Source organism: Lepidochelys kempii, chromosome 3, assembly GCF_965140265.1.
Source record: "Lepidochelys kempii isolate rLepKem1 chromosome 3, rLepKem1.hap2, whole genome shotgun sequence".
In the NCBI taxonomy this organism is placed as follows: domain Eukaryota; kingdom Metazoa; phylum Chordata; order Testudines; family Cheloniidae; genus Lepidochelys; species Lepidochelys kempii.
Window position 1 is genome coordinate 206987243 of NC_133258.1, and position 26650 is coordinate 207013892.

General features: G+C 49.6%; 2 protein-coding genes across 5 annotated transcripts in view; one reads left to right on the forward strand and one right to left on the reverse strand.

Annotated features, from left to right (window-relative positions):
- The window catches only part of LOC140909755 (two pore channel protein 2-like), a 31401-nt gene extending 17229 nt beyond the window's left edge, over positions 1–14172 (forward strand). The window contains exons 10-19 of the mRNA XM_073339802.1: positions 733–877; positions 2766–2951; positions 4085–4149; positions 4783–4870; positions 5665–5734; positions 6435–6654; positions 6916–7006; positions 7735–7848; positions 8830–8948; positions 10594–14172. Coding sequence (XP_073195903.1) covers positions 733–877; positions 2766–2951; positions 4085–4149; positions 4783–4870; positions 5665–5734; positions 6435–6654; positions 6916–7006; positions 7735–7848; positions 8830–8948; positions 10594–10739 — 1244 coding nt within the window. The 3' untranslated portion in view covers positions 10740–14172. The remainder of the gene's footprint in view (positions 1–732; positions 878–2765; positions 2952–4084; positions 4150–4782; positions 4871–5664; positions 5735–6434; positions 6655–6915; positions 7007–7734; positions 7849–8829; positions 8949–10593) is intronic.
- Positions 9807–24907, reverse strand: TMEM178A (transmembrane protein 178A). Of its 4 annotated transcripts, none has more exons than XM_073339803.1 (4): positions 24473–24907; positions 17138–17251; positions 15857–15994; positions 9807–13333 (listed from the first exon to the last, which is right to left on the reverse strand). In XM_073339803.1, exons 1-4 carry the CDS (start codon positions 24834–24836, stop codon positions 13092–13094), a joined length of 858 nt encoding a protein of 285 aa, XP_073195904.1. In that variant the 5' UTR covers positions 24837–24907; the 3' UTR covers positions 9807–13091. The 4 variants fall into 4 exon arrangements, with proteins under 4 accessions (XP_073195904.1, XP_073195906.1, XP_073195907.1 ...); XM_073339805.1 differs by having other exon boundaries at positions 15857–15997; positions 24742–24821; XM_073339806.1 differs by lacking the exon at positions 24473–24907 and adding an exon at positions 17919–20918 and having other exon boundaries at positions 15857–15997.
- Positions 24908–26650: the final 1743 nt, after the last annotated feature.

Below are 26650 nucleotides of genomic sequence, written 5' to 3' on the forward strand. Positions count from 1 at the left end.
ATTCTCCTGCTGCCAGGCTGAGCCAACCTCTCAGTGCAGCGGGTTAAGAAAATAACCTGATTGGGGAAGTTTTCCTGCTGTGGGGTTTCTTGCACCTTCCTCTTGAGCATCTTGATCTCCTCTCTTCTAGAGACAGGATTCTGGGAAAGATGGAGCTCTCATCTGATGCAGTTTGGAAATTCCTATGCACTTTAAACGTGCTTTCAGATTTTCAGGCTCTATCTAGGAACAAACCTCCAATGAGGACTACTAAAAAGCCAGAATTTATTTTTCAGCAAATTCCTCAGTTATCACCTGTTAAATAGAAAAATGTTATTTGCAACCACTTATGTTAATGAATGGTGATTACTTAACTGTGGATGTGTGATTTGACCACTACATGTTTGCCTAAAGATTGGCCTTCTTGAGATGGGGTTTAAAATTTGGCAAGTAAGGAGTGAAATGAGTCCTATAGATGTGATTTTTTTTTTCTTTCTCTTTTCCTTCCAACAAGTCTCTTTACAACTTCATGCCACAGCTCCTTGCACAGGTTAAGAGGGCTCCTAGCTAGTATGGAGCTAGCATGGCTGAAGGAAGCTCCCCTTTTGCCCATGTGGTCAAGTCCTGTGTGTTCTCTGCATGTGGACAGAGTGAAGTACTGCTTTTTCACATAAGGACTGTATTTCTGCAAATATGAAATGCTGCCATTTATTATGATTGTAGGCTAATGGGCATCTTTCCTGTCCACTGCAGACAAAAAATCTTTTGTGCGTCTGGCAGACCTTCTGAACATCCAGGTGATTGCAATGAGGATACAAACCCATCCCCTAGAGCACTGGATGCCCCACGTGTATAACTCGGCAGTGAGCCTATTCATACGCAGCATGGTTCAACACAAGTAAGTCTGTCTCTGCCCTCACAATGAGCATCTCATAATGATGCTGCAAACCAGCATTTACCTCTGGACAAGTATTCACCTGAATGGCAGGCTGGAAAATGCCAGCACTGCAAGGGGAACACTACAAGTGGAATTTTTTCAGAAGCACTCAGTCTGAACCTAACTCTGCTCCCACTTGAGTCAACGGGAGTTTGATCCTTAGCTTGAGCAGGAGCAGTTAGACCAATGCTGAATGCTTCTGAAAAATCCCCATCTTCAAGTTCCAGTCCCTCTAACTCAGTTGTCTATAAGCCTTGAATGATGTCACAAGTATTATCAGCTTGTAGATCTGCATCAGCTTGTAAGTTCTGGCTTGAAAATAGTCTTGCTCAAAAGGAGTCTGAATTCAGGTATGAAAACCTATAATAACCAGCAGTCTCTGTTGTAAAGTGGTGTTACGCTCAGTTTCACCGACGCCTATTAAATTGGAATCAAGAGCTAATTTAGGGATCAGTCTGATGTTTAATTTTCTCCAATTCCTTTCTACTCTTCTGGGCAGTCTCACATCTATGAGTGCTGCTTGATTTGATGCAGACTGAACTTCTAGCTCTCAGTGATGTTTGATCTTGTCAACTGAGTATACACATTTGCGGTAACTGGCTTCTCAAATGTAAGGTTAAATTACATCAACTCTCCTAAATTCTCCATCGGGGAAAAGGGTGTTTAAACTGAAACACTGGCTGATGTATGGCAAAGCTGGTTTTGTAACTGGGTAATGGGGATGTGGATGGGAGAGTTGTGAGGCTTTCTAGGGGCATCCAGAACTGTATGTCCCTTTGTTACCTCTCTGCCTCAGCATCAACAGAATCTGCTGATGCTAAACTCAGTGACTGCTCCCTGCCACTCCCAGTTTAACTGGCCCCACAGATTCCTCAGGACTCCTCCAGGCCTAACTTTGCCTTGCAGATTAGTCCTTGGTGTGGATCCGTTCTCAAACTCTGCAGAAGTGTCTCCCTGCAACATTGAGCCCCATCACTGGACACTCACAAACTAGCAAGTCTGCTGTCTCTAAAGAGACCATGTACACACTAGCTTGCTTGATTTAACCAGGAGTTCACACTCTGCTTAATATAACAGCAGTGATTTGTGCTTATGATAAAACAAGAAGCTTATTAACCAAGAACTGAAAGGTGATGCTAAGCAAGACTAATGGACAGAAATGGTTATAAATAAGACAGAGGTATAACACTCCAAGTCACTAAAACTTAACAGGCTACAATCCTTTAAGATAAGAAAGTTACCTAAAGCGCCCATTCAGCAGCACCGACCCGCATGGTAGGGGATCCACCTTTTATGGATAAAAAGAATGCTGGACCCCTAAGTGATGGATAACAGAAACCTCTTTTTGCTTGTCCTTGTATTCCCCAAAGTTTGTCTCCAGAGTCAGGATGATGCAGATGCCAGTGTGTTCCCATGCTGATTTCACAACCTCCTATTAATTTGTTCTTCCTGTTTTTATCTCTGATGCAAATGAACTGCCCATTGAACATGGTGATGCCAGAGACCATTCCCATTAGAGATGGGGAGGTAACTCTTCTCCCTCTTGTCTGGAAGAAAACCTGGTTTTCCGTTTATTTGATCAGACTTTTTAAAGCATAATATCAACAAGCATCCATAATTCCTTATATAATACATGTATTTCACAATGATATTAATGACTAGTGTGCCCCTGGCTTTCATTTGATATCTTAAACAACATTCAGAATGACACAACAGTGGGCCTCTTGGCCAGTTAGCATTGAAGGGCTTTTAAGATCACAGGGGTATCTTCTGAGGGATTATTTATTTTATTTTTTAAACCTTCATAGGCAGGAGCAAACAAACTCCTTTTTTCTCCCCCTTCTTGCAGGGGCTTTGTTTGGACTTACGATGTAATCATTCTAATAAACGCCGTATTCATTGCTTTGGATGAGGAAAACCCATTGATTTCCTATGCAGAGTGGGTTTTCCTTTCTTTATATATCATTGAGATCCTCTTGAAAGTGTACACTTATGAACCCAGGGCATTCTTTGCAAAGACCCAGTTCTGGAACTGGTAAGTAGGATGCTGAGTTGTGGTGGTTTGGGGGTAGAAGGGATATGGGAAGAATGTCTTGCAACTTTCTTCTCTTCGCAGCCAGAGACTTTATATTCAGCCTCTTACTAGAATTAGATTCTTCTTGTAAAAACACCCAGTGCTAGACTGGTAAAGTTCATATTTGCATAACCAGCATATAACTAAAGCTATTGCAAACCTGAGATGGCAAGAGAAATGCTCTTAACTGAAACTGGAGTGCAGGATTAGAAGACTGGACTGGACTCTGGATTCTCTTTTCATGAAAACATACATTCCTTTTTAAACAATTGGGTTTGTGCTGCTTTTTTAATACTACTGCAGGAAGGTCTGGCAGTGGGGTGGTACCTCTTGTGTGTGTCCTCTTTGCCCTAAAAATACTTGGAATGTCGAGCCATGGCAGTCACTGACTTGCTGGCAGACCCATTGGGACTTGTAGGTATAAGAGTTTTTTTTATCTTTTAAAATGTGGTGTGGGACTTAAATACCTGTTGACTGTTGGAATGAACGGTTGTTTCTGTTAATACAAGAATCCCCTCACCCCTCTCATTAGCTGAGTTCTTCTCCCCCGTGATACTGGAACCCTGCTAGGTCTCCAGTTGTCCAGAGACTTGTAGCACAGACTGGGCCTGAATTTCTATTGTAAACAAACTAGTAAAGAACATTCTAGGTCTCCTTTCTCCCTATAAATGGGGTGGGGGAGGAGCATAAGCCATTTTTTCCCCCCTTGCAGGTCATGTTTGCAAACCACATGTCCAATGTAGAAACTTCGCTTAGTCCTGGATGGCTGTTTCAGTGCATGAAGTAACCCAAGGAGCCTTGACTAGGTCTGTTGTACTAGGCAGACTGTACAAACTCCAAATAAAATACAGTCCCTGCCCCAAAGAGGTCACAGTCCAGCCATTTAGGGCCCAAACGTGCAAATGCTCCAGCACATGAATAGTTCCTCTGACTCGGTAGGAATCCTTGTGTGCTTAACTTTAAGCACATGTTTACGTGTCTGCAGATTAAGGCCTTATATTGTGTCCATCACAATTAGTATCTAAATGCCTGCACTGCACTTCGATGTGCACTAGAATGACTCGTGTAACAGAACTCTTCCCCCTCAACACTAGGTTTGATACCTTCATCATTATTGCTGCTCTGGTAGCTACAATTCTCAACACTTCACTTAAATCAGGTAAGCACGGCATTGCCCTTTAAATCTTCTGTGGCATTAGCAGGCTGTTAATCTACAAGTGCCTGAGAAATTACGTGGTGGGGTTTTTGTTTAAGCTTTATCTCCTAATATCACTCTTGACTCATGGTTTCAATTGAAACTGCACGTTTTGGGGGAGGGGGAAGTATAAAAAGATTTAAATAACAATCCGTGGAAGAATGAATCCGTAACCTGTGCCCTTTGCGTAGGTAACCTTGTTTAGATTACAACATATTTGTGTTTGTTTCAGCTAAGTATGTAATAACGATGGAAAGGTATCCATTTTAAATTAAATACTACCTCTTCTATTGGACGGGCGCAGAAACAAACCCCTTTATTTTATTTTGGGTTTTGAAATACAAACCACCCATCCCCGTCAGAATCTGAAGTGTTGTGTATGCAATTCCGGAACATGTCTTTGAGGATGATAGAAATAGAACCTTTTGTGACGCACAACCATCTCGGGGCTCTGTCTCATTCTGCTGTTGTACTGTGACTGATGGGGGACACTTTCTGTGCTTTGCCTAGTGATTGCATTAGCCTTTGTCTTAGGCAAACGGGGAAGCATTGGAGATCATGTGTACTAAAAGCTGCTGGTGCTGCTTTCTTCCTCAGCAAGTCAATACAACAGCCAGCAAGTGCTGGATATTGTCTTCATACTGAGAGTCCTCCGGCTCATTAGGATTGTGGATAGCATTCAAAGGTAAAGAATGTAATGGGGCTGTAGCCCTCTACCACTGCACTGAGCTGATCTAGAGGCTGGCAGGGGACCAGGTCTCCCAGCTAGCTAACATCTGCTCAGCTGAGAAGATTGAGGCCTTGGTGACACACATTAGTGGTGTAGCTGGCTGCATCCATGCTGCCATATGGCTTTACAAGGGCTGCATGGCTTTACAAGGGGGCTTTGATACCTGGGTAGTTATTCCCATATGGGAAGGAGAATAAGCTGTAGTAGAATAAGGCATACCTTTATCCTGGTATAAACTGTGTCCTTGCTAAAGGATTTTAACACTATGTTGATGACACATCATCCCCTACCCAGCGTAGTTTGTACCAATGAAACTCAACTGTAGACTAGGCCTAAGGGCCCCACCAGCCCTTTCCTCAAACAGGAATAAGCCCACCACTCACTAAGACACCTAAGCGAGAGCCCACTAGAGCAGACACAGCACTGCCCCTGTGAAATTGGAAAGCCACACAAGGCCGCCCAGGGGCAGGCAGGCAAGCAAGCAGACGGTGTTAAACAGGATCAAGCCTACAGCTCAGCCCTGTTCCGTATTAATGTAGGACAGTGGCAGAGAAATGGCACCAACAACCAGCAGAGGCAAATGGGCCAGTGATCTCTCCGAGATCTGCCATCTCTTTTTTCTCTCTCACCCCTGCAAAACAAAATGGGGGACTCCATTGCTCAAAAAGGCACCAACTATCGGGAATTCCTGGAATATCTCTTTAAATAAGTGTCTAGGCATGGGGCTCTCATGACTTGTCTTGTTCTAGATTCCGGGTCATCATGAATACGCTCATAAACATTGTGCCGACAATGCTGACCTTTGGTGGGCTGGCTCTGGTAAGCACCCTGGACGCTAACTCTGAAGTGCAGCAGTTCCTGCCGTAGCATGACCTTGTTTTCCTTAGAATTCTGATTTTTATGTTCAAGAGGTGAACTATAAAGCTTCAGCACGGTCACTATTCGGCCAGAATCAAGGCTGTATGGGTAGACCCAAATAGCTTTACACATAAATAACCCTGAAAATATTCAACGGTCTGGTTCTCCCTAGGTGCCAGTTCAGGACTTTTTTTTTTTTCTTTTCTTTTCTCTCCCTCCCTCCCTCCCTGATGCTGCTGACCTATGCAGAATCCTGAATGCTGATCTGGGCAAGCAACTGACATGGAAACTCTTGATTTCTCCTCCCCCCCCCAAAAAAAATCTCCTGATAAATTGGAAATATTCAACTCCATCAACTTAGATTCCAGTTCAGTATTCTTCTCCCTCTGTTCTTAGTTTATTTTTAAACCTTACATGGAATCATTACTTCCTGGACTAAGTCTCTGTTTGAGGATGGCTGGTATTAGAAGATTAAAGTGTCTCAGAGAAGCCACAGTTGGCTCAAGTGGCCAGAATCTGGGAAGTGCATTGTGGAATGTGCACTGGGGAATTTGATGATGGAATCTTAAATGCTTCTGTACTCTGCTGGGTAAAGCTGTCACGTGACATTTCAATCTATGAGAATGGGTCTCTCTCTCTCTTCCCCCCCCCCCACCCCCAGGTAGTATACTACATGTTTGCTATCATTGGCATGGAACTATTCCAGGGGAAAATCCAGTTCTTTTCCAGGAATTCCACTGCCCATCATGCCCTGGAGTGCGGAAACCCTGCTTTAAAAGATTCTCTATTTGCTCGAGCCAAATACTGCAAGAACAACTTCAATGACATCACATCTTCATTCATTGTTCTGATGGAGCTAACTGTTGTCAATCAGTGGCATGATATCCTTTCTGTATCTATAACACAGGGTCCAATCCAGAGCCCACCGAAGTCAATGGAAAGACGCCCCACACCATTGACTTCAATGAGGTCAAAATGGAGAAAGAAATGCGATCTCAATTCCCTTCAGTAAAGTTTTTAATGAGGAAGCATCACCAAGGGAAGCTCAAATGTGTCTTCTCTTGTCATCAGCCTGACTGTCTCAAGCAGGCTGTTCTCAGCAGGGAGAAGTTTCCTATCTGTCCTAGTCCTTAACTTCATACTTCTTGCCAATGGGTTTGCCCTGGTCACGCACCAGGCTGCCAAGCTGTACTTCATTGCCTTCCACGTTGTGGTGGTGATCATGATAATTAAGTAAGTTCAGTGACATTTCTGTCTGTTTGAGGTGGGGAAGCATGGGGCTTAGAGCCACAGCAGGCTGAAGGCCTGAGGTAATGAGTTCACAGGGCTCTTCCTGCCTGGGCAGCTGGAGCACTGCTGTGTGCTTGGGTTGATACGTTTTGGGCTCTGGGTTACAGTGGTTCCCCTGCAAATGCCTCTTGCTGACGGAGGCGTGAAGGGGTACTGAGCCAGGGGACACCTTATGGATGTAAAGGGTGATTCTCCTCCTTAAAAGATGGAACAGACTAGGCAGGAAGGAATGCAGGATTCTGTGTCCCCTGTGGAGAAAGGATTGGGGATGCTTTAGAGAGGGGAAGGGCATCTAGCCCTGAACAAGTCTCATGGACAACCGTACTTACCTCTGTAAAGTGCTGCTTGGGGCTGGAATTTTAAAGAATAAGAATTAAACTGTGTCTAGCTGCAAATCTGACTGGGACTCTGCCAGTTCCTCCATCCCTGTTCAGTGCCAGGCCATGAAGACATGTTGGGGGGCTTTGGCAAATAGCAAAGGTTATCTGTTGCTCTGGGGGCATTTCCACAGTATCTATGCACTGACAGATTTGTACTGATGGGCCAGGAATTCCACAGTCTGCTACTGTGGAAATCGATGAATAATGTGAGGGCTTGCTCTGCAAAAACATAATCCTGCCTTTAATTAATAACATGCCCAAACAGCATGTCTTTCCCCTCCCCCCTTTCAGTATTCTCATAGCATTTATCCTAGAAGCTTTCTTTGTGGAGTACTCACTGGAAAAGAGTGAAGTAGAAACTGCCATTGAGAGGAAAATTCAAGAGCTGGGAGTAGGAATCCAAGAGTAAGTAAACTAAACTACAGGGGAAACATGGTACTTTGTGGGTGGGTCTCTCAACACCTCCAGTTATTGATGGACCGTGTAATCAGATTTTCCTTAGTGATGTGCAGTTGAGAGAAATACAAGAGTTCAGGCATCTGATCTAGGTTTCCAGAGTCTCCTGGGTGAGTTCAGTTCCATTTTATAGCCTCCCCACCATTGTGGTGATCAGATGCCTTAGAAAAACGTGACTCTTATGCATAGGATCTCTTATCTGTACACCTCCACTTTCTCTCACATTTCCCCCTTCCCTCCTGCGCACAGACACCGAGAGAGAGAGAGGGGGGCCTTTGGCAGAGAGGGGTGTTCAGGGAGCTACTTTAGTGAAATCAACAAAACTGCCTCGGGCTGCTCTAGATGCTGTATTCAGAGACAGTCCAATTTCCCTCATTAGACCAGCTGAGTGGCTGCAGTGGGCATCCGGACTCTGATTGAAAGGTGTGGTGTGTGTTGCTTTAAACCCTAGCCTAGAACATGGCTTGGGCAGAGGAGTGTGAGCTCAGGCAGTTGACTTGGCCCATAAGGGGCTAACAGCTAAAATGAGACCCTTTCTGGACAGACATCTCTGCTAATTCCCAGTTGCAGGGTGGGAGGCAGACAGGCATGTTCTCCTTGCTGTAAGAGGCCAGCATTTCGCTGACCCCGCTGGAAGACTGTCAGTAGCAGTTGTTGGTTTTATGTTTAGAATGGGAAAAGGTTGCTGTCCCCTTCTCTGCTTTCTCCTGCCAGAGGTGTGGGGGTTCTGCTCCTGCATCGCAGGGTCTGCTCCATTGATTCTGAGCCATGCTCTGCTTTGCATGCAGAGGGGCTTTTGGGGGAGGGACTTCTGGGGCTCTAAGCCCCAGTAGCAAGAGTCTGGGAGAGCCAGTCCAATTCATGAACTTGTGGAGAGCACTGGAGTGCATTTTTAAGTGGCTTCATAGGGATATATATTTTTATTTAAAGGGAAGAACTACGTGATGGCAAACTAATAGACAACATGGAAACCAACGAGAATGACCTTGGAGGGGAAGAAATAACCAAGAAAAAGTCTAAAGGGCTGATGTTTAAAATAGCTTCTAAAAGTAAGTCCATTCCCAAAGGCTCTTCTCTGGGGAACAAATCCACTGCTGAATTCTCTGCTTGTCTGTCAGGTCTCTGTTGAGATAACAAATATTCCAGGGTGATGAACTGCAGCTGGAAGACTCCTGGGGCTGGCAAACAGAGATTCTTACTAAGTTGCTGTGAATTGGCATTAATCAACCCACAGCAATGAGTCAGTGAGTGCACCCTCGCAGGCTATTGTGGTGTGTGTGTTTTAGGTGCAGTGTGCCTCTACCCAACTGAGCCCCTCTCCAAACGTCCACTCGTGTGCAGTCGCCATTACAGGATGGCATGTTCACTTGGCCATTTGGAAAAAAAGCTTAGTGGGACTCTAGAAGCCACTCCTGATGAGATGAGTTGTTCAAAACCTTAATTCTCTCCTGATGTCTCAAATACAGGTTTCCAATGGACTTCAGGTCCCAAGGCAGGGAGGGGAGCACCCCTGTGGAGGGGTGGCAGAGGAAGCTGATATAAGTGTAGCTGTCCCTGCAGCTAAAACCCACCTAGAGACTTCTTCTAAATCCCCTTTAAACAGCAGGCTGGGACCAAGAAGTCTCTTTCGGACTATTTCCAACCCTCACATATCTTCTCGTCCATGAAGTATGATGGTCACTGGCAGGGCTTAATTTTTTCCAGGGCTCTTGGCTTGGCCGTGCATAGCCCTGGCACCTCTATGCTTGCCGTGTCAGCTACGAAAGTAAAAAATTTGCTTGAGCCGCCAGCACCTCTTTCATCTGAGCATGCCACATGTTTGTGATCAAATGTGGCACGATCAAGCCCAACAGAGAATCAGAACTCAGTTTGGGGTTTTTGGCACCCCAGCCCCAGTCAGATTCTAATAGTGTTTATGCTGTTTTTTATTGTAGCACTTTCTTTGTCAAGCTCCTGGGCTTTACAGCACAAGCTCGTTGCCTGCAGGAGCTACTTACACAGGAACAGTCTTGGTGGTTCAGCTTCTCCAGATGTTAGGAAGCCTCTTTGTTGCTGTTTTCTCCTTGTATCCACTTCACTTTTATCCTGGCTGAGACTCTTTGGTAACTCTTTGCAACTCTTACTGCTTGGTTTAATGCTCATCCTTCCTCTCCAGAAACATTCTCCCTGTGTCTTGATTGTTTCCTGTTGAATCCAGTTGAAGTTCACTATAAGTCTGGATTTGCTGTTTAACGCACAAACTGATTGAAAGCCTGAGTCTAGGGGCCTCGTATAACGCTCCCTGCTTCTTCAAGTGCTCTATCAAAACAGCTTCATTGGGGAAAAAAAACCCTGAAAAGGCAGCAGTTAATGAAAACTGTTTGCTCTTTCATTGTGGATTTGTTCAGGATGTTCAAATAGTTAGCGGACAAAGTGCTAGAAAATGTGTTGTAGGGACCAATCCTACAGAGGGAGGTTCTCACATGTACATGTTTTTACAGTGGTAAATAACACATGCTGATTGAAAGAGCTGCCTTTGTTTGCTGGGGAATGGGGATGTAAACTGGCAGGGTAGACACCTCAGTGACTTGTCACCCAAAGTGAGGAACATATATCACAAAATGACTTAGCCTTTGAGCATAAAGTAAATTAAGGGAATGGCTAACTAGCCTAGGCCACTATAGAAACCAGTGTTGTTTGTTTTTCTTTTCTCAGGGTACAGGACAGTTGATGCTTTGCTTCAGCGTATGTTTGAGGCAGAGATACTACCAGAAGATGATGGGCCATCAGTGGATGAAATCTTAAACCTCTCCCCTGCTGATGTTTACCCAAAGAATCCCACCTTTGACAGCGCTGCATAGTGTGGAGAACAGAAGGAAATAGAAGTGGAAACACTAGCTCTGTCTCTATTAATTCTTAAGAGATCTCTGCTCTGACTCTAATTCATACAACTTTGACACTGTCATGTACAAGATCTTTAGAGTTTTAGAGCAAGTCTGCACAATGATGCTCTTCTGCACATTGGACGGGTTATGTTTAAAGTGGCAGCACCCTGAGTCAGAGTGGTCAGTTTTACCGGGAGTAAAAGTCCACCTATAAATCAAGGAAAGTATTTTCTAAAGGGAAATCTCATGGAGTGTGTATCTTAGCTCGGTCAGAGATCATGCTACCTAAAACTATTGTAGCATTACATATACTATTTAAAAGTCTGACCTTGTTAAGGAGTATTTAGCTACTTGTAACTGGAAATTTTCTAGCACAGTGACTTTTTAGATGCATTACCAGTCAAGACTATGGATAAATGTGTAAGCTAAAATAAAAATGATACAAAAGCCATTTTGCAGTTTGGCACAAAGCTGCTACTTAGTGGGCTATTTTACTAGCCCTTGCCATGACATGCTTTCAAAGGGCTAATTAACCATGGCAGCTAAGTAGGGGGTGGGCAGAGATTGGCCAGTACCTTAACCTTTCTCAGCTGCTAATATTCCACAGCTATGGGCAAATCCAAACAGCTTGAAATGGTGTTCTTCAGAGGGGTGTGTGCAGATAAGCCTCTCACTTGTTTTCTAGAGTCTCTGCTTTCATCAAAAAAGCTCTCGCTGTTCTGGTTGCAAAGAAAGTCATGTCATGGTCTTCAGACTTAACTGATGCAGAGATGTCTGCCTGAGTTTGCAAAGAGCCTCAAACCATTGTTCACTAAAGCATGTGAGGAAGTATCCTGCTGTAAAGAACCACCCAATCTACTGTGAGTAAGCAAGCACTCATGTGGGATAAGCCTGTATCAACACAGTGTTGTGAGAAGGAAGGTATAGTTGATTTCACTTTCATACAGGGGCCACGCAGCTTTCCAAGACTAGGGAAACCCTGCCCTAAGGGTGGAAGGAAACAAGAACAGGTTCTTCACCAGTTATTCTTGGAGGGAGTTGCCTGTGTACATTCATGCTTGTGGGATGGGGGAGGCACTTACCACGAGCCAACTTCAAGTTCTGTCTAGCAATACACCATCTCCCTTTTCCACCCCCAAACGTTTCATGCTGAGGTTACAAAAGGGATAAGTGCCCCCTCCAAACACCTCTGTTCCTCCTGCTAAATCACAAAGGTCTGACCCTAGAACAGTGTCTGAGGGCAAGGAGGGTGGGGAGACTGCGCCATGCCATGCTTTCACACTGCAGTTGTAAATGAAGGATGTTTATACCTCTGCAGGTGGGGACAGTAGAGCTCATGAGGGGAGGGGTGGGAGCACTGGTTTGGAGTCTGGAGGCTTAAAACCTGGGAGCCAGGGCCTGCATTGCCTCTCACAGAAGTCTGGTGAGAACCAAGAGGGGCACTTGACTGGATCTGTGACTACCCTGTCACTAGAAATTCTGCTGTAATGATTCCTACTCAGGGTTAAGATGCATCAGCATTAAGAGAAAACCCAGTTCCAAGCCACTAACTTTTCTACTCAACACAACACGATGCTCATAGAGGGAGGTGTTTTACTACTGAATTGTAGTTTAACACAAAGATGCTGAAGCTTCACAACAGAGGTGACTTCTAATGATATCCGTGGGAATGGTGAATCTCTCCACACTGTGAATCTCTTAGCTATATAAGCAATAAACATTTTTTGGTTACTTATAAAGTACAAAGGGAAATAAAAACCAAGCAGGAATCTTGTTTTGACAAAGAACATTCATATGGGGTACATGGACAGAGACTGGGTCTATCTGACAGCAAAAAACAAAGTTCAGAAGAAGCTGAATTGAAGTGTATTAAGTATGATCCTATGGAAAGAAAAGCATTTTTTCTGACTAAGACTCATTTGGCAATGATTTTTTTCTCCTCTGATAAGTTACTTTATGTACAAACATTTGAAAAATAGAAATAGCCCTAAATTCTCATCACAGCTTTTCCTTCTCTTTTCCTGTGTGAATAGCCTCATCTCCTTTCAGACACACATATACACAGTATATTGACTGAAGCAGTTAATACCCCCACTATTCTTGTCCTTGGGAAGGTGTTTCCTCTATTTGATTTCAGTCCGCTAGGAAGCAGAACAGAACTCCTCTTGTTTCCTGACTAGTAGATTTTGAAGGATCAGGTAGGTATTTGTGCATGGAATCCTGAATGTAACTTTCCTTTCACTTTTTTCTTTGTTGTGGTAAGTCCTTGAACAATATTGTTCACCTGTCACTGAACAAGGGTAGAGAACACCATCTTCTGAGAAGCAGTCATACAGAAGAGTTTCTGGCAGACTTTAGATGAATAATCTTGGTCCTGTGAACAAATGGATAAGCAGCACAAAGACATCCTGCTGCTACTATAAATCCTAAACTGCACCATGCACAAAATATAGACCAGCTGTATCCATGTTCCACATCATTAGGAAGACTATATATGAATGCTGGTAGGCGGTTTAGATCATATGATATACTTGCTGCATAAGTGCACAGAGAAATAGTGCAAAATATTCCTGTAAACAAAACATATTCTCAGGGTTAGTAGATTTATACAGTCTGGGATAAATAAAAGAGCAAACACATCCCTGTTAAACATAGTTTTTATAAATCAAAAAACTAGGCAAAAGCTGTTTTCTTACTTGGATAGAACGTGTGGTATTAATGCTGGCATTCGCAATGTTTCAAGGTCTTATCTGACTATACAAGTCTTTGAGCGCTGGCTCTGTATTTTAATTATGAACTTAATATAACTTCTTCTAGTTCCTACTTGAAAAAAGAACAGGAGAACCAGCACAGGGGGGGACCCTTTTGTAGTGATAATCAGGATGGGCCATTTCCAACAGTCTCTTGTTGGAGTCTGTTTTTTAAGTTTTTTTTGTTGTAATATTGCGACTTTTAGGTCTGTAATCAAGAGACCAGGGAGATTGAAGTGTTCTCCAACTGGTTTTTGAATGCTGAATTGGAATTAATTTGCAAACTGGACACCATTAAATTAGGCTTGAATGTAAAGACTGGGAGTGGATCTGTCATTACACAAAGTAAAACTATTTCCCAATGTTTAGTTTCCCCCCCTACTGTTCCTCACACGTTCTTGTCAACTGCTGGAAATGGCCCATCTTGATTATCACTACAAAAGAGTTTTTTTGGTTTTGTTTTTTGTTTTTTTTTCTCTCCTGCTGGTAATAGCTCACTTTAACTGATCACTCTCATTATAGTGTGTATGATAACACCCATTGTTTCATGTTCTCTGTGTATATATATCTCTTCCTACTGTATTTTCCGCTGCATGCATCCGATGAAGGGGGTTTTAGCCCACAAAAGCTTATGCTCAAATAAATGTGTTAGTCTCTAAGGTGCCACAAGTCCTCCTGTTCTTTTGCGGATATAGACTAACATGGCTGCTACTCTGATACTTGAAAAAACGCTCTCAGTTTTTACAAGCAGTTTAAGGTTTGTTGCAGTTGTTACCCCACAATTCTTTTAGAGCAGGCGTGTTAAGTGCCCCACCTGTGGATTCATGAGGCCTGCTTAACATATTCAGATTGGAGACTTCTCTTCATGCACTCCTTAAGACCCAGGGTTGAGAGCAGCCCCTTCACACCTCACAAGATCCATGGTGGGCTGAGGCAATAGTTTTGTATGCACTTGACAAAATCTAGTCTGTACGTGTAATTTACTCAAACATGCATCCCCAGCCAACCTTCCCCAACATAGCTCTGATGTGGAGGAGTGAGGTCCTCGTCTCTCAGCCACTGCACACCTGTCTGCAGGAGGTCCTCTCCCTGTCCAATGTGTCCCTCCTGGCTCTGCAGCAATCTATGGGGCTAGATTTTTCAGTATGCAGTGAAATTAGCTATACACATCCAGCCACAATGAATTTTTCCTTAAGCTTGCACTTTACAAGTTTATGGAATAAAATCTATGGTGCATGCTCAGATGTGGTTTTCAGAGGTTAATAACTTGGTCAAATCAATATAAATTTCCTCCAGACCAGGGAAAATAATTGCTTCTTATTAAGGTCTTTTCCCACAATGAATTTAACCTTTCCTACCCTTTTCCATTTTTGCTAGTTACAAATGAAAGACTTTTTTTTTAATAATACAAACCAAACAACACCTGCCCACCTTCACTCTGCAAAAACAGCTGAACACTTTTCCTCAAACTTCCCCAAAAAGTTCATTTTTAGGAAAAGACCAATGATGGAAAACAGTAACGTGAGGGGTGAAAGTTGCAAGAAGTTATAAATGACTGGGACAAAAATAAAATTGTTACACTGACTTAACAACTGCTGCTTTTGTTGTAATTTAGACTTCTCCTTTGTTGTTTCAAGGACAGAGTGAAGAAGAAGACATGGGGCGGGGGGAAACCTATTCACTCATCTTCCCCACTAACGTGAAGTTTAGGGATAGATTTTTGTCTTTAGACCCAGTCTTGTGCAAAAGAGGGGATGTAAACTGCACCCCTCCAGGAATAGCCCTGGCAGATTTTGTAACTCAAACACAATTTAGTCTCAGCCTCCCTCTTTGCTTTGGAAAGAAATCATTTCCCAGCAAATTATGACACTCCCCCCATGCTGTCTCAGGTTTGCTGGCTGGTAATTGAAGGCAAGGAGCCCAGGCTCTGCCCACTCTTCCTCATCCACATGCTCAAGCAGGGAAGTAAGCAATGGCACAATGCCCACTTGCCCCTGCACGCCCGGTCCTAGAGTTTGCACAGTCTGTAATGGAGTGCCCTTACCCCTTCTTTCTCCCAGGCACAGGTATGGAGCATGAAGGACAAACTTTTTATTCCCTTTTTGGAAGAAGAAATTAAATAGTCCCTTTCTGTCTTCTTATAGTACTCAGAAAAATCTTGCCTGCTTTTTTGACATCTACCCAAATAGCTGCAGTGGAAAGTCAGTTCTAAGTGGAAAGTCAGTTCTAAGTGGAAAGATCAAAGGAAGGTGTTCTCTGCTGATGGATAACAAGCACAGTCTACCAAAGAGAAACCTAATCAAGGGCTTCATTTGTAATTAGCACACAAAGATGGCACAATACCTGTCATAAGGAATAGAAGGCCTGCCACGTGCTGCGTGAGGCTTTCCTCCCAAAAGAAACTGACTGCCGCTACAATGCATCCACAGAGAAGAACAGCAGCTGCCATGCCCAGAAAACCAGCCGTGATTCTTCTTAAATCTGCTTCCATATAAGAAGTAGAGCAGAGATTAAACATCACCCTTTTGCTTAGAGCAAAAAAGACAATGACAAGGAACTATTTACAAACCCTGTTGGCAAATGCATGTTAATGCATATTGGAAGAATCTTTCGAGCCACTCATAGGCAAAGCTGGGTTCTAAATTAATTGTAACCACTCCATAAGATGATGTGGGCTCCACAGTGGATAGCTGACTAAACAACCTCCTCAGAGGACTAAACCCTCCTCAATGTGTAGCAATGGTTAAAAGAGCAAACAAAATGTTTAGATGTAGATGCAATGGAACAGAAACTAATACTGAAAGTGTTCTAATGTCACCGCCAGCACCAATGATGTGACCTGACCTGGAATACCAGTTCTGGTCACCCTATCTAAGAGACCACAGCAGATAATACAAGTGGTTTAGAGACAGACAACAAGAAGGATTAGGGTCATGAAAAAAATTAACTTTCAAGTGAGAAGGAAAAGATTGGGACTGTTCAGACAGGAGAGGAATAAGAGGGGACTTGACAGAGGTATAGAATATAATAAGCAGTACAGAAAAATTAAACCAGGGGTTGGTTCCTATTTACCCTTTCTCATAACACAGAATGAGGGGATATCTAATGAAATTGCGAGGCAACAAATTTAAAACAGATAAAAGCAAATACATTTTTACATATTGTGCAGTTAGCCTGTAGAACTCATTGCCACAAGATATAATTTAGGCCAAGAGTCTATCAGGATTCAAAAAAAGACTGACCAATTATCTGAATAACAAGAACATCCAGAGTTACATCAGATGGGATTTAAAATAAAAAAAAAAGATTTAGAAGGATATAAACAGCCATGCTTCGGGGCATAAGCCAACCTGTAAAGGATAGGGGCTAGGAAGATATTTCCCTGTAGGTAGGTTATTCCATATTTGCTTACTATGGGATTTCTTACCCCTTTCTTCAAAGCGTCTGATACTGGCCCCTGGCCAGAGAGAGGTTACTGGACTAGACAGAGCCCTGGTCTGATTCAGGATGGCAAACCCTATCTACAGACCAGCATGTTGTCTTGCTTTTTCATGTGAAACACTGACAGAGTTATGGAGAATCTTGTGCATCCCCAGATGAGAGGCTGACAATTTGTGTACTTACGAAGCAGATGCCACTCATCTTGCTGGATGGTCTTGGTTAAATTGAATGGAATGTTTCGTAAGTGCATTGGTTGGGAGAAGTGGTATTTGATAGCTGTGCATCTCTGAACAATACCTTCAGGAAAGGAAGGAACAGACTTCATTAACCCACCTGCTAAAAACCAAGCAGGTTCCCCCAGAGAATACTGTGTTAAACACTGACAGCAAGGCTGTAAATTGTCTTCTAATATAATTAGTCCACAGTGCATTCTCTCCATTTGCTCTCCCCGTGCCCACAGACTACCTCGCAGCTTCTACCCTGCACTTCCAGTTCCACACCCAACACCACCTCTCCCTACAAATGGCAGAAGCTTGATGCTAGTGAGAGATGCACAAGCTCCTCGGGCTGGGAGAGTTCACCCGCGTGTGGACATGCACACGCACACATCCACCCGCTGGTCTGCATTCACCCTGGAGCCTTTTCTAAGGAGCCCTCTCCCCCCACAAGATGTTGAAGGAAATCCAGCCCCACAAGGTCCCAGGAACTTGGGGACAAATTTTTATAAGTTCCTAAGTGATTTAGGAGCCTGTCCATTTTTTTCAGAAGAGATGTAGGCAATAAGGAGCCCTAATCTCATTGAAAGTCAATGGGATACAGACAGGACCTAGCAACCAATGACTCTTGAATAAGGCCTTCCCCATCTCTCCTTAGAGAACAACAGTCCCCCAGCTTGAGATCAAAGGACTGGAGAGGTACGAAGTGGGGAGATAAGTGTTGGCTGCTGGAAGGAGTCGGGACTCACCTGGGGTCTGATGAAGGAGGTCAGACACAGAGCGAGACCTTGAATCAAGGGGTTCCTTACAGCTTGGCTGGGCTCTGGGTTAACCAGAATGACCTATGCTTTAACCTTCAGTTCTCTATACTACCCTAAGGACTTCCTATGCTGTGTTCCAGATGACTAATAAACCTGACTGTTTGGACAACGCTGGGTGAGTGTCGTTGCAAATAATGGGCGAGGTGCATGAACCCCTGCAGAGTGGACAAGTCTCCATCAGGGATCTGTCTCAGCTGGACTTGCTGAATGAACGGAGCTCACGGTGTGAAGCAGAGGTTCTGCAGGCCCAGAGGTCCAGTCTAAGGAGGTAGTGAAGCCACATAGCTTACCCTGGAGGAAAAGGGAGACCCCTAAGGGGTCTGGCACATTGAAGGGGTTCCTCCTACAGACCAATCCAAAGCTGGGGACATAGCACCAATCCTGTGGATCTGTGATGGGTGGGATGTCACAGTATGTAGCAGCTGCTGCTCCTATGCGCGCTCCCCCAGCACATGTAGAGCTGTCTGGCTGTGCTCTCAGCAGAACAAATGCCTACAAGATCCACCACTGGCGGTGTTCCCTGGCACTCCCCAAAAGGGGCTGTTGCTTTAACAGCCAATACCTGGCCCTGTACGGATAACCCCATGTTTGCTTTGCAATAAGGCAGTCTGGCTCCATTGTAAGGAAGCTGAAGTGCCCAGTGTACTGCCCTGACCGGCAGCTGCATAGCTGTTCTTAGGGGCTGATGGTGCAAGGTGCTGAGCACTCTCACTGATTTCAGGTGGGGCTTGGGGTAATCAGCACTTGGCAGGATCCAGCCCTTTCCCGCTAAGCTCAATGACATTGTGACAGGTTGCATAGCATCAGTGAAAGGCTTCATGACAGAGAAACCATGAGCAATTCTGTGGTACTTGTGAGGCAAACCTGCAGCCAGACCAGGGCTGCTTACTCAGCTGCACTGAAGCATTCCGTAAGCACTCTGCAGTGACACACCCCTAGACACACTGCAGCAGCTTATCCCTGGGCAGGGCCTGGGTCAGATGTGTCTGTCTTGTCTATTTAGATGGTCAGCTCTTTGGGGGGCAGGGAATGTTTCTTCTTTGAGGGGCCCTGTGCATTTCCCACTTGTGATTCTTGTGGGCTAATGTGCCCTGGCTTCAAGTGCAAATGCCAAGAGGAGAGGGAGTCAATCCCACAGGTGTGACTGCACAGAGGGAACTCCCAAAGAACAAGATACTATTGCAATATAAATAATAATGAAACTAAACTGGTTCCATGAGGAGCTGAAAGTGAATCACCCAGGAAGGGCACTGAGTAAGAACTCTCCCCCTCCCTTGCCAAGGGCATCAGGGACAGGTCAGAGGACAGCCAGGCTACTTGGAGAGGTGCTGAATTGTAGGAAGCATGAGAGCTGGATGGAGATGGAGTCAAGGAAGGAGATGGCTGAACCCAATATGTGAACTTTGTCTCGCATCCTCAAAGGCATTTAGGGGCCCAACTCCCACTGGTTTCACTGAAAGTTAGGTGCCTAAATACCCTGGAGGATCTGGAACCTTCCTTGTGAACCCTTTCTACCAGCACCTAGCCAGTGCGGTGTGAAGTGACCTCAGCTTGGAGCACTGGAATTTACTATTTTCCACCCACCACAATGGTTCCCTTTCACTATCTTTTTAGTTAAGATACTTTTGTGTCTCGGACCACAGTGAATTTGCCCCAATAACAGTTTATTTTCAAAAGGAAACACTCTTCTGACCTCTAGTGAGATGCACAAGAGGAGCAAACTTGGGACACTCAGTCAAGGTGACATCCAAGAGGTACTGGCTGTGGGAGATCAGCTGGCCACATGGGATGGCAGGAACTGGGGACCAAATGTTACTGATGTCTTTTTAGTTTAATTTACTATTAAAACAGATTAAACCCTTTTTAACTAAAAGGAGACAGCATATGGAAAATAAAGGGATGCAAGGTTGTGATCTGAATTTAACTATGCTGCAAAGGTGTTTTTTCTGAAGTGGTAAGCAACTGTAAATGCATTTGTTACTAACATACTTAATATGAGTCTCAGGAAAGAGGCCTATGCCTGAGAGAGCGGTGATGTTTATGGAAAGGAAAAAGTTACCTGTCTGCAGACACAATGATTATGTGTTTAGATTAGAGTTCATCTCTATGGGAATATCTATAAAAGGTCCTCTCATGCTAGTCAGGAATTAACGGGATGGACACACCAGTGTAAGACTAGAGAGAGAGAGGCAATGCAGGGCCTTTGTGATTTCTCTCATTGTACATATTAATATATGAAAGATACTCTCTGGGACATTTTGAGATGCATCCTCAGCTGGTGTAAATCTTCATATTTGCACTGAAGTCAATGGAGGGATGCCAATTTACACAAGCGGAGCAGCTGGCCCTTGGACTTTAATCAGAAGTCAAGAATGTTGGCTGCAGAGAACAAATGCCATTTTGGGTATAAACAGAGGCATGGGGAATGGGTTATGAGCAGGGCTGGCCCTGAAAATACAACATCCATCCCAGGGAAGGTATTTGCATGTGCTCTAGGGTGTAGCTGACTCCAAATCCAAAATGTTATTCCTTAAGGCACAAGCAATTAAATGTCACAATGAGTCTGCTGATCATGAGCATAAGAACACTTAAAGCAATATCTATTTTTGCATTTCTCTACTAATTTGCAAGTGTATTACTTGGCTTAAGATGGTATGAAATGCAGCACTCACATGTGCATCTTCATTGCCATAATGCAAGCTATTTACCTTATTCTCAGGCCAATCTGGTAAACGAAATTTTGTGTCTTCAGAGGCACACCTTTGAAATGTTTCATTAAGTTACAGATATTTTGTGCAACATTCACTCCACCTAATGTTAACAATATAACTAACTACCCTATTCCTCTAATCAAGTGGCTAAAGAAGAGAAAGTGATGTCTGCTCACCCTTTTGAGCATGAAATAGTGTATTACACATTATTTGTTGGTGTAATTAAAAGGTTTATAATACTTATATAATATCAGAGTTAAATATTAGGAAAAAACAAAACAACTAACCAAACAAACAAAAAACCTGCATGAAGTCAATATGTGTAGTTTGAAAATGTTTAATCTATTGATGCAACATAAAAGAAACATATTATCTTTGTTCCCCAATATGTACTAAAGAAGAACATTAGCCCATATGTATGTGACATAAGGCTTGGCTGTTCTACAAAGATCTAATTTAACAGATGACAATGAAGGAAGGAAGCAGAAAAGTCACATCTCAGATTCGGGTGACAAATGATGCAAATGTTTCTTGACTATTCCTTTTAATTTCTGAAGAGAGAGAAGTGTTATTATCTGGGCTATATTTGTTTTTTTCACTTAGGAGGAACAGAGGTTCTACTAGATGACCAGCGCATATTTTTACACAAAGAGGAGATGTACAGGAGGCCTGTTGAAGGCTGCTTCAGGTACACAGAGAAGTAACAAAAAATGGCCTGCTTAATATTAGGCAACATACGCTTAGACGTACACAGCAGCCTAACTGTGGGAGCAGTAGAAGAGTAGCTACTGTAACTGTAGGCCAGCTACTCCTGCACATAAAGCCCTGGCAGCCAATCCCAGAGGAGGGTGGGTGCTGAGGGCCCTGCCGAAAGGGCCAGAGAACACCTCAGGGTGCATGTGGATTGGTGGGTAAGAGGGTGCACAGTTAAGGGGTGCATAATCCACAGTAGCCGTTCATAGGGGATGTGGGAGCATGGTGCATTAAAGGTGCACAGTGCCAATGCATTCCTAGGTCAGGGGATACATGGTGTTTGGGCAGGGGAATCTTGGATGCACACAGTGCCTGGGCACTGAAGGCACTGGGGGTATATAGTACCTATGCACTGGGAGTCCATGGTGTACTAAGGGTGCATAATTCACATGCATTTGGAGCACAGGGGTCCGCGCGGGGGGTGACCGTGGGGGGGGTGCAAGGCACGCGGGGGGTGACCGTGGGGGGGTGCAAGGCGCACGCTGGCCACGCAGGGGGTGGTCTGGGGGTGTGTGCAAGGCGCACGCTGGGCGCACCGGGGGTAGAGTCGGGGGTGCAAGGTGCACAGTGGCCGCGCAGCGGGTAGTGTTGGAGGGGGGTGCAAAGCGCGCAGGGGGCCGCGCAGGGGGGGTGCAAGGCGCACAGGGGGGTGCATGGCGCATGGTGGGGTGAAAGGCGCGCAGGGGGGGTGAAAGGCATGCAGGGGGCCGCGCAGGGGGGGTGCAAGGCGCGCAGGGGGGTTCATGGCGCATGGTGGGGTGCAAGGTGCGCGGGGGGGGTGAAAGGCGCGCAGGGGGGTGCAAGGCACGCAGGGGGTCACGCCGGGGGGGTGCAAGGCACGCAGGGGGCCACGCCGGGGGGGTGCATTTTGTGCAGGGGGCCACGCCAGGGGGGTGCATTTTGCGCAGGGGGCTGCGCGGGGGGGGTGCAAGGCGCAGGGGCGGAGCAAGGAGCGCAGAGGCCGTGCAGGAGAGGGTGCATGGCACGCGCGGGGGAGGGTGCAAGGCGCGCACGGGGGGTGCAAGGCGCACGGGGGGGGGTGCAAGGCGCCCTGGGGACCACATGGAGGGGTTGCAAAGCGTGCAGGGGACCACGCAGGGAGGGGTGCAAGGCGCGCAGAGGGCCGCGCGGGGAGGGGTGCATGGCGCACGGGGGGCCGCGAGGGGCAGATGCATGGCGCGCGGGAGGGTGCAAGGGGTGCAGGGGGCCGCGCACGGGGGTGCAAGGCACGTAGGGGGCCACGCGGGGGGTTCATTGCACGCAGGGGGCCACGCGGGGGGTGCAAGGCGCCCAAGGGGCCTCGCAGGGGGGTGCAAGGCGCCCAAGGGGCCGCGCGGGGGGGGGGGTGCAAGGCGCGCAGGGGACCGCGCGGGGGGGTGCAAGGCGCGCAGGGGACTGCGCAGGAGAGGGTGCATAGCGCGCGCGGGGGGGTGCAAGGCGCCCGGGGGAGGGTGCAAGGCGCGCAGGGGACCGCGCGGGGGAGGGTGCAAGGCGCGCAGGGGACAGCGCGCGGGGGGGTGCAAGGCGCGCAGGAGGCCGCGCGGGGGGGGTGCAAGGCGCGCAGGGGACCGCGCGGGGGAGGGTGCAAGGCGCGCAGGGGGCCGCGCGGGGAGGGTGCAAGGCGCGCAGGGGGCCGCGCGGGGGGGGTGTGCAAGGCGCGCAGGGGGCCACGCGGGGTGGGTGCAAGGCGCGCAGGGGGCCGCGCGGGGGGGTTGCAAGGCGCGCAGGGGGCCGCGCGGGGGGGGTGCAAGGCGCGCAGGGGACCGCGCGGGGGGGTTGCAAGGCGTGCAGGGGGCCGCGCGGGGGGTGCAAGGCGCGCAGGGGGCTGCGCGGGGGGTGCAAGACGCGCAGGGGACCGCGCGCGGGGGGGGTGCAAGGCGCGCGGGGGGGTGCAAGGCGCGCGGGGGGGTGCAAGGCGCGCAGGGGACCGCGCGCGGGGGGGGGTGCAAGGCGCGCAGGGGACCGCGCGGGGGAGGGTGCAAGGCGCGCAGGGGGCCGCGCGGGGAGGGTGCAAGGCGCGCAGGGGGCCGCGCGGGGCGGTGCAAGGCGCGCAGGGGACCGCGCGGGGGAGGGTGCAAGGCGCGCAGGGGGCCGCGTGGGGGGGGTGCAAGGCGCGCAGGGGGCCGCGCGGGGGGGGTGTGGCTCGCGCGGGGGGGGTGCATGGCGCGCAGGGGGCCGCGCGGCGGGGGGGGTGCAAGGCGCGCAGGGGACCGCGCGGGCGGGGTGCAAGGCGCACAGGGGGCCGCGCGGGGGGGGGTGTGGCTCGCGCGGGGGGGGTGCAAGGCGCGCAGGGGACCGCGCGGGGGAGGGTGCAAGGCGCGCAGGGGACCGCGCGGGGGAGGGTGCAAGGCGCGCAGGGGACCGCGCGGGGGAGGGTGCAAGGCGCGCAGGGGGCCGCGCGGGGAGGGTGCAAGGCGCGCAGGGGGCCGCGCGGGGAGGGTGCAAGGCGCGCAGGGGGCCGCGCGGGGCGGTGCAAGGCGCGCAGGGGACCGCGCGGGGGGGGTGCAAGGCGCGCAGGGGACCGCGCGGGGGAGGGTGCAAGGCGCGCAGGGGACCGCGCGGGGGAGGGTGCAAGGCGCGCAGGGGGCCGCGCGGGGAGGGTGCAAGGCGCGCAGGGGGCCGCGCGGGGAGGGTGCAAGGCGCGCAGGGGGCCGCGCGGGGCGGTGCAAGGCGCGCAGGGGACCGCGCGGGGGGGGTGCAAGGCGCGCAGGGGACCGCGCGGGGGGGGGTGCAAGGCGCGCAGGGGACCGCGCGGGGGGTGCAAGGCGCGCAGGGGACCGCGCGCGGGGGGGTGCAAGGCGCGCAGGGGACCGCCCGGGGGGGTTGCAAGGCGCGCAGGGGGCCGCGCGGGGGGGGTGCAAGGCGCGCAGGGGGCCGCGCGGGGGGTGTGCAAGGCGCGCAGGGGGCCGCGCGGGGGAGGGTGCAAGGCGCGCAGGGGGCCGCGCGGGGGAGGGTGCAAGGCGCGCAGGGGGCCGCGCGGGGGGGGGGTGCCCGCTGCCCCGTGCCGCGCTCCCTGACCTCTCTCCACCAGGCTGTCCAGGTCCGGGTCGACGCCCAGGGAGTAGCATTTCCTCCACAGGCCGGCGTAGCTGGCGAAGAGCGGGCGGGCGCAGCCGGACTGCAGCACGCCCAGCCCCGGCAGCGCCGGGGGGCGGCGAGCGGGCTCGGGGCCGGGGGGCGGCCCGGCGCGGCGGGGGCCGCGGCGGCGCAGGGGCAGGGGCAGCAGGCGGGGGCGCTGGGCGCGGCGCTCGCAGCCGGCGCGGTGCCGCCGGGGGTCGGTCTCGTACCAGTGGTCGGTGAGGAGGGCGGTGAGCAGCAGCCCCAGGGCGCACAGGCTGAGGCACAGGCTGAGCGCGCTGACCAGCGCCCGCCTCCGCCCCATGGCTCCGCCGCCCCGGCCCCCGGCCCGCTGCCCTCACGCCGCCGGGCGCCCGCCGCCACAGCCCGGCCACATGCCGGCTGCAGCACAAAGGACAGCGGCGCCGCCCCGCCCCGCCGCGCCGCCGCCGCCAGGGGGATCCCGGCCGCTCCCTCCGAGCCCGGCTCCGCCCCGCGCCCGCCCCCCGCGGCCGGCCCCTGCCCAGAGCCCTCACGGGACCGCCCCGGTTCCCGCGCTCTGCGGCCCGGGGATCCGGGGCCAGCCCCCGCCCGCCGTGGGCGTGTGAAGAGCGGAGTCACAGGGTGCCCCCCCCCGTGGGCGTGTGAGGGTTGAAGTCATAGGGTCGCCCCTGTGAGGGTGTGAGGGGGGAGTCATAGGGTCCCCCCTGTGAGGGTGTGAGGGGGGAGTCATAGGGTCCCCCCTGTGAGGGTGTGAGGGGGGAGTCATAGGGTCCCCCTTGTGAGGGTGTGAGGGGGGAGTCATAGGGTCGCCCCTGTGACGGTGTGAGGGGGGAGTCATAGGGTCCCCCTTGTGAGGGTGTGAGGGGGGAGTCATAGGGTCGCCCCTGTGACGGTGTGAGGGGGGAGTCATAGGGTCCCCCTTGTGAGGGTGTGAGGGGGGAGTCATAGGGTCGCCCCTGTGAGGGTGTGAGGGGGGAGTCATAGGGTCGCCCCTGTGACGGTGTGAGGGGGGAGTCATAGGGTCCCCCTTGTGAGGGTGTGAGGGGGGAGTCATAGGGTCGCCCCTGTGAGGGTGTGAGGGGGGAGTCATAGGGTCCCCCTTGTGAGGGTGTGAGGGGGGAGTCATAGGGTCCCCCTTGTGAGGGTGTGAAGGTTGAAGTCATAGGGTCGCCCCTGTGAGGGTGTGAGGGTTGAAGTCATAGGGTCGCCCCTGTGAGGGTGTGAGGGTTGAAGTCATAGGGTCGCCCCTGTGATGGTGTGGGGGGGAGTCATAGGGTCCCCCTTGTGAGGGTGTGAGGGGGGAGTCATAGGGTCCCCCTTGTGAGGGTGTGAGGGGGGAGTCATAGAGTCCCCCCTGTGAGGGTGTGAGGGGGGAGTCATAGGGTCGCCCCTGTGAGGGTGTGAGGGGGGAGTCATAGGGTCCCCCTTGTGAGGGTGTGAGGGGGGAGTCATAGGGTCCCCCTTGTGAGGGTGTGAGGGGGGAGTCATAGAGTCCCCCCTGTGAGGGTGTGAGGGGGGAGTCATAGGGTCCCCCCTGTGAGGGTGTGAGGGGGGAGTCATAGGGTCCCCCTTGTGAGGGTGTGAGGGGGGAGTCATAGGGTCGCCCCTGTGACGGTGTGAGGGGGGAGTCATAGGGTCCCCCTTGTGAGGGTGTGAAGGTTGAAGTCATAGGGTCGCCCCTGTGAGGGTGTGAGGGGGGAGTCATAGGGTCGCCCCTGTGAGGGTGTGAGGGGGGAGTCATAGGGTCCCCCCTGTGAGGGTGTGAGGGGGGAGTCATAGGGTCGCCCCTGTGACGGTGTGAGGGGGGAGTCATAGGGTCCCCCTTGTGAGGGTGTGAAGGTTGAAGTCATAGGGTCGCCCCTGTGAGGGTGTGAGGGGGGAGTCATAGGGTCGCCCCTGTGACGGTGTGAGGGGGGAGTCATAGGGTCCCCCTTGTGAGGGTGTGAAGGTTGAAGTCATAGGGTCGCCCCTGTGAGGGTGTGAGGGTTGAAGTCATAGGGTCGCCCCTGTGATGGTGTGGGGGGGAGTCATAGGGTCCCCCTTGTGAGGGTGTGAAGGTTGAAGTCATAGGGTCACCCCTGTGAGGGTGTGAAGGTTGAAGTCATAGGGTCGCCCCTGTGAGGGTGTGAGGGTTGA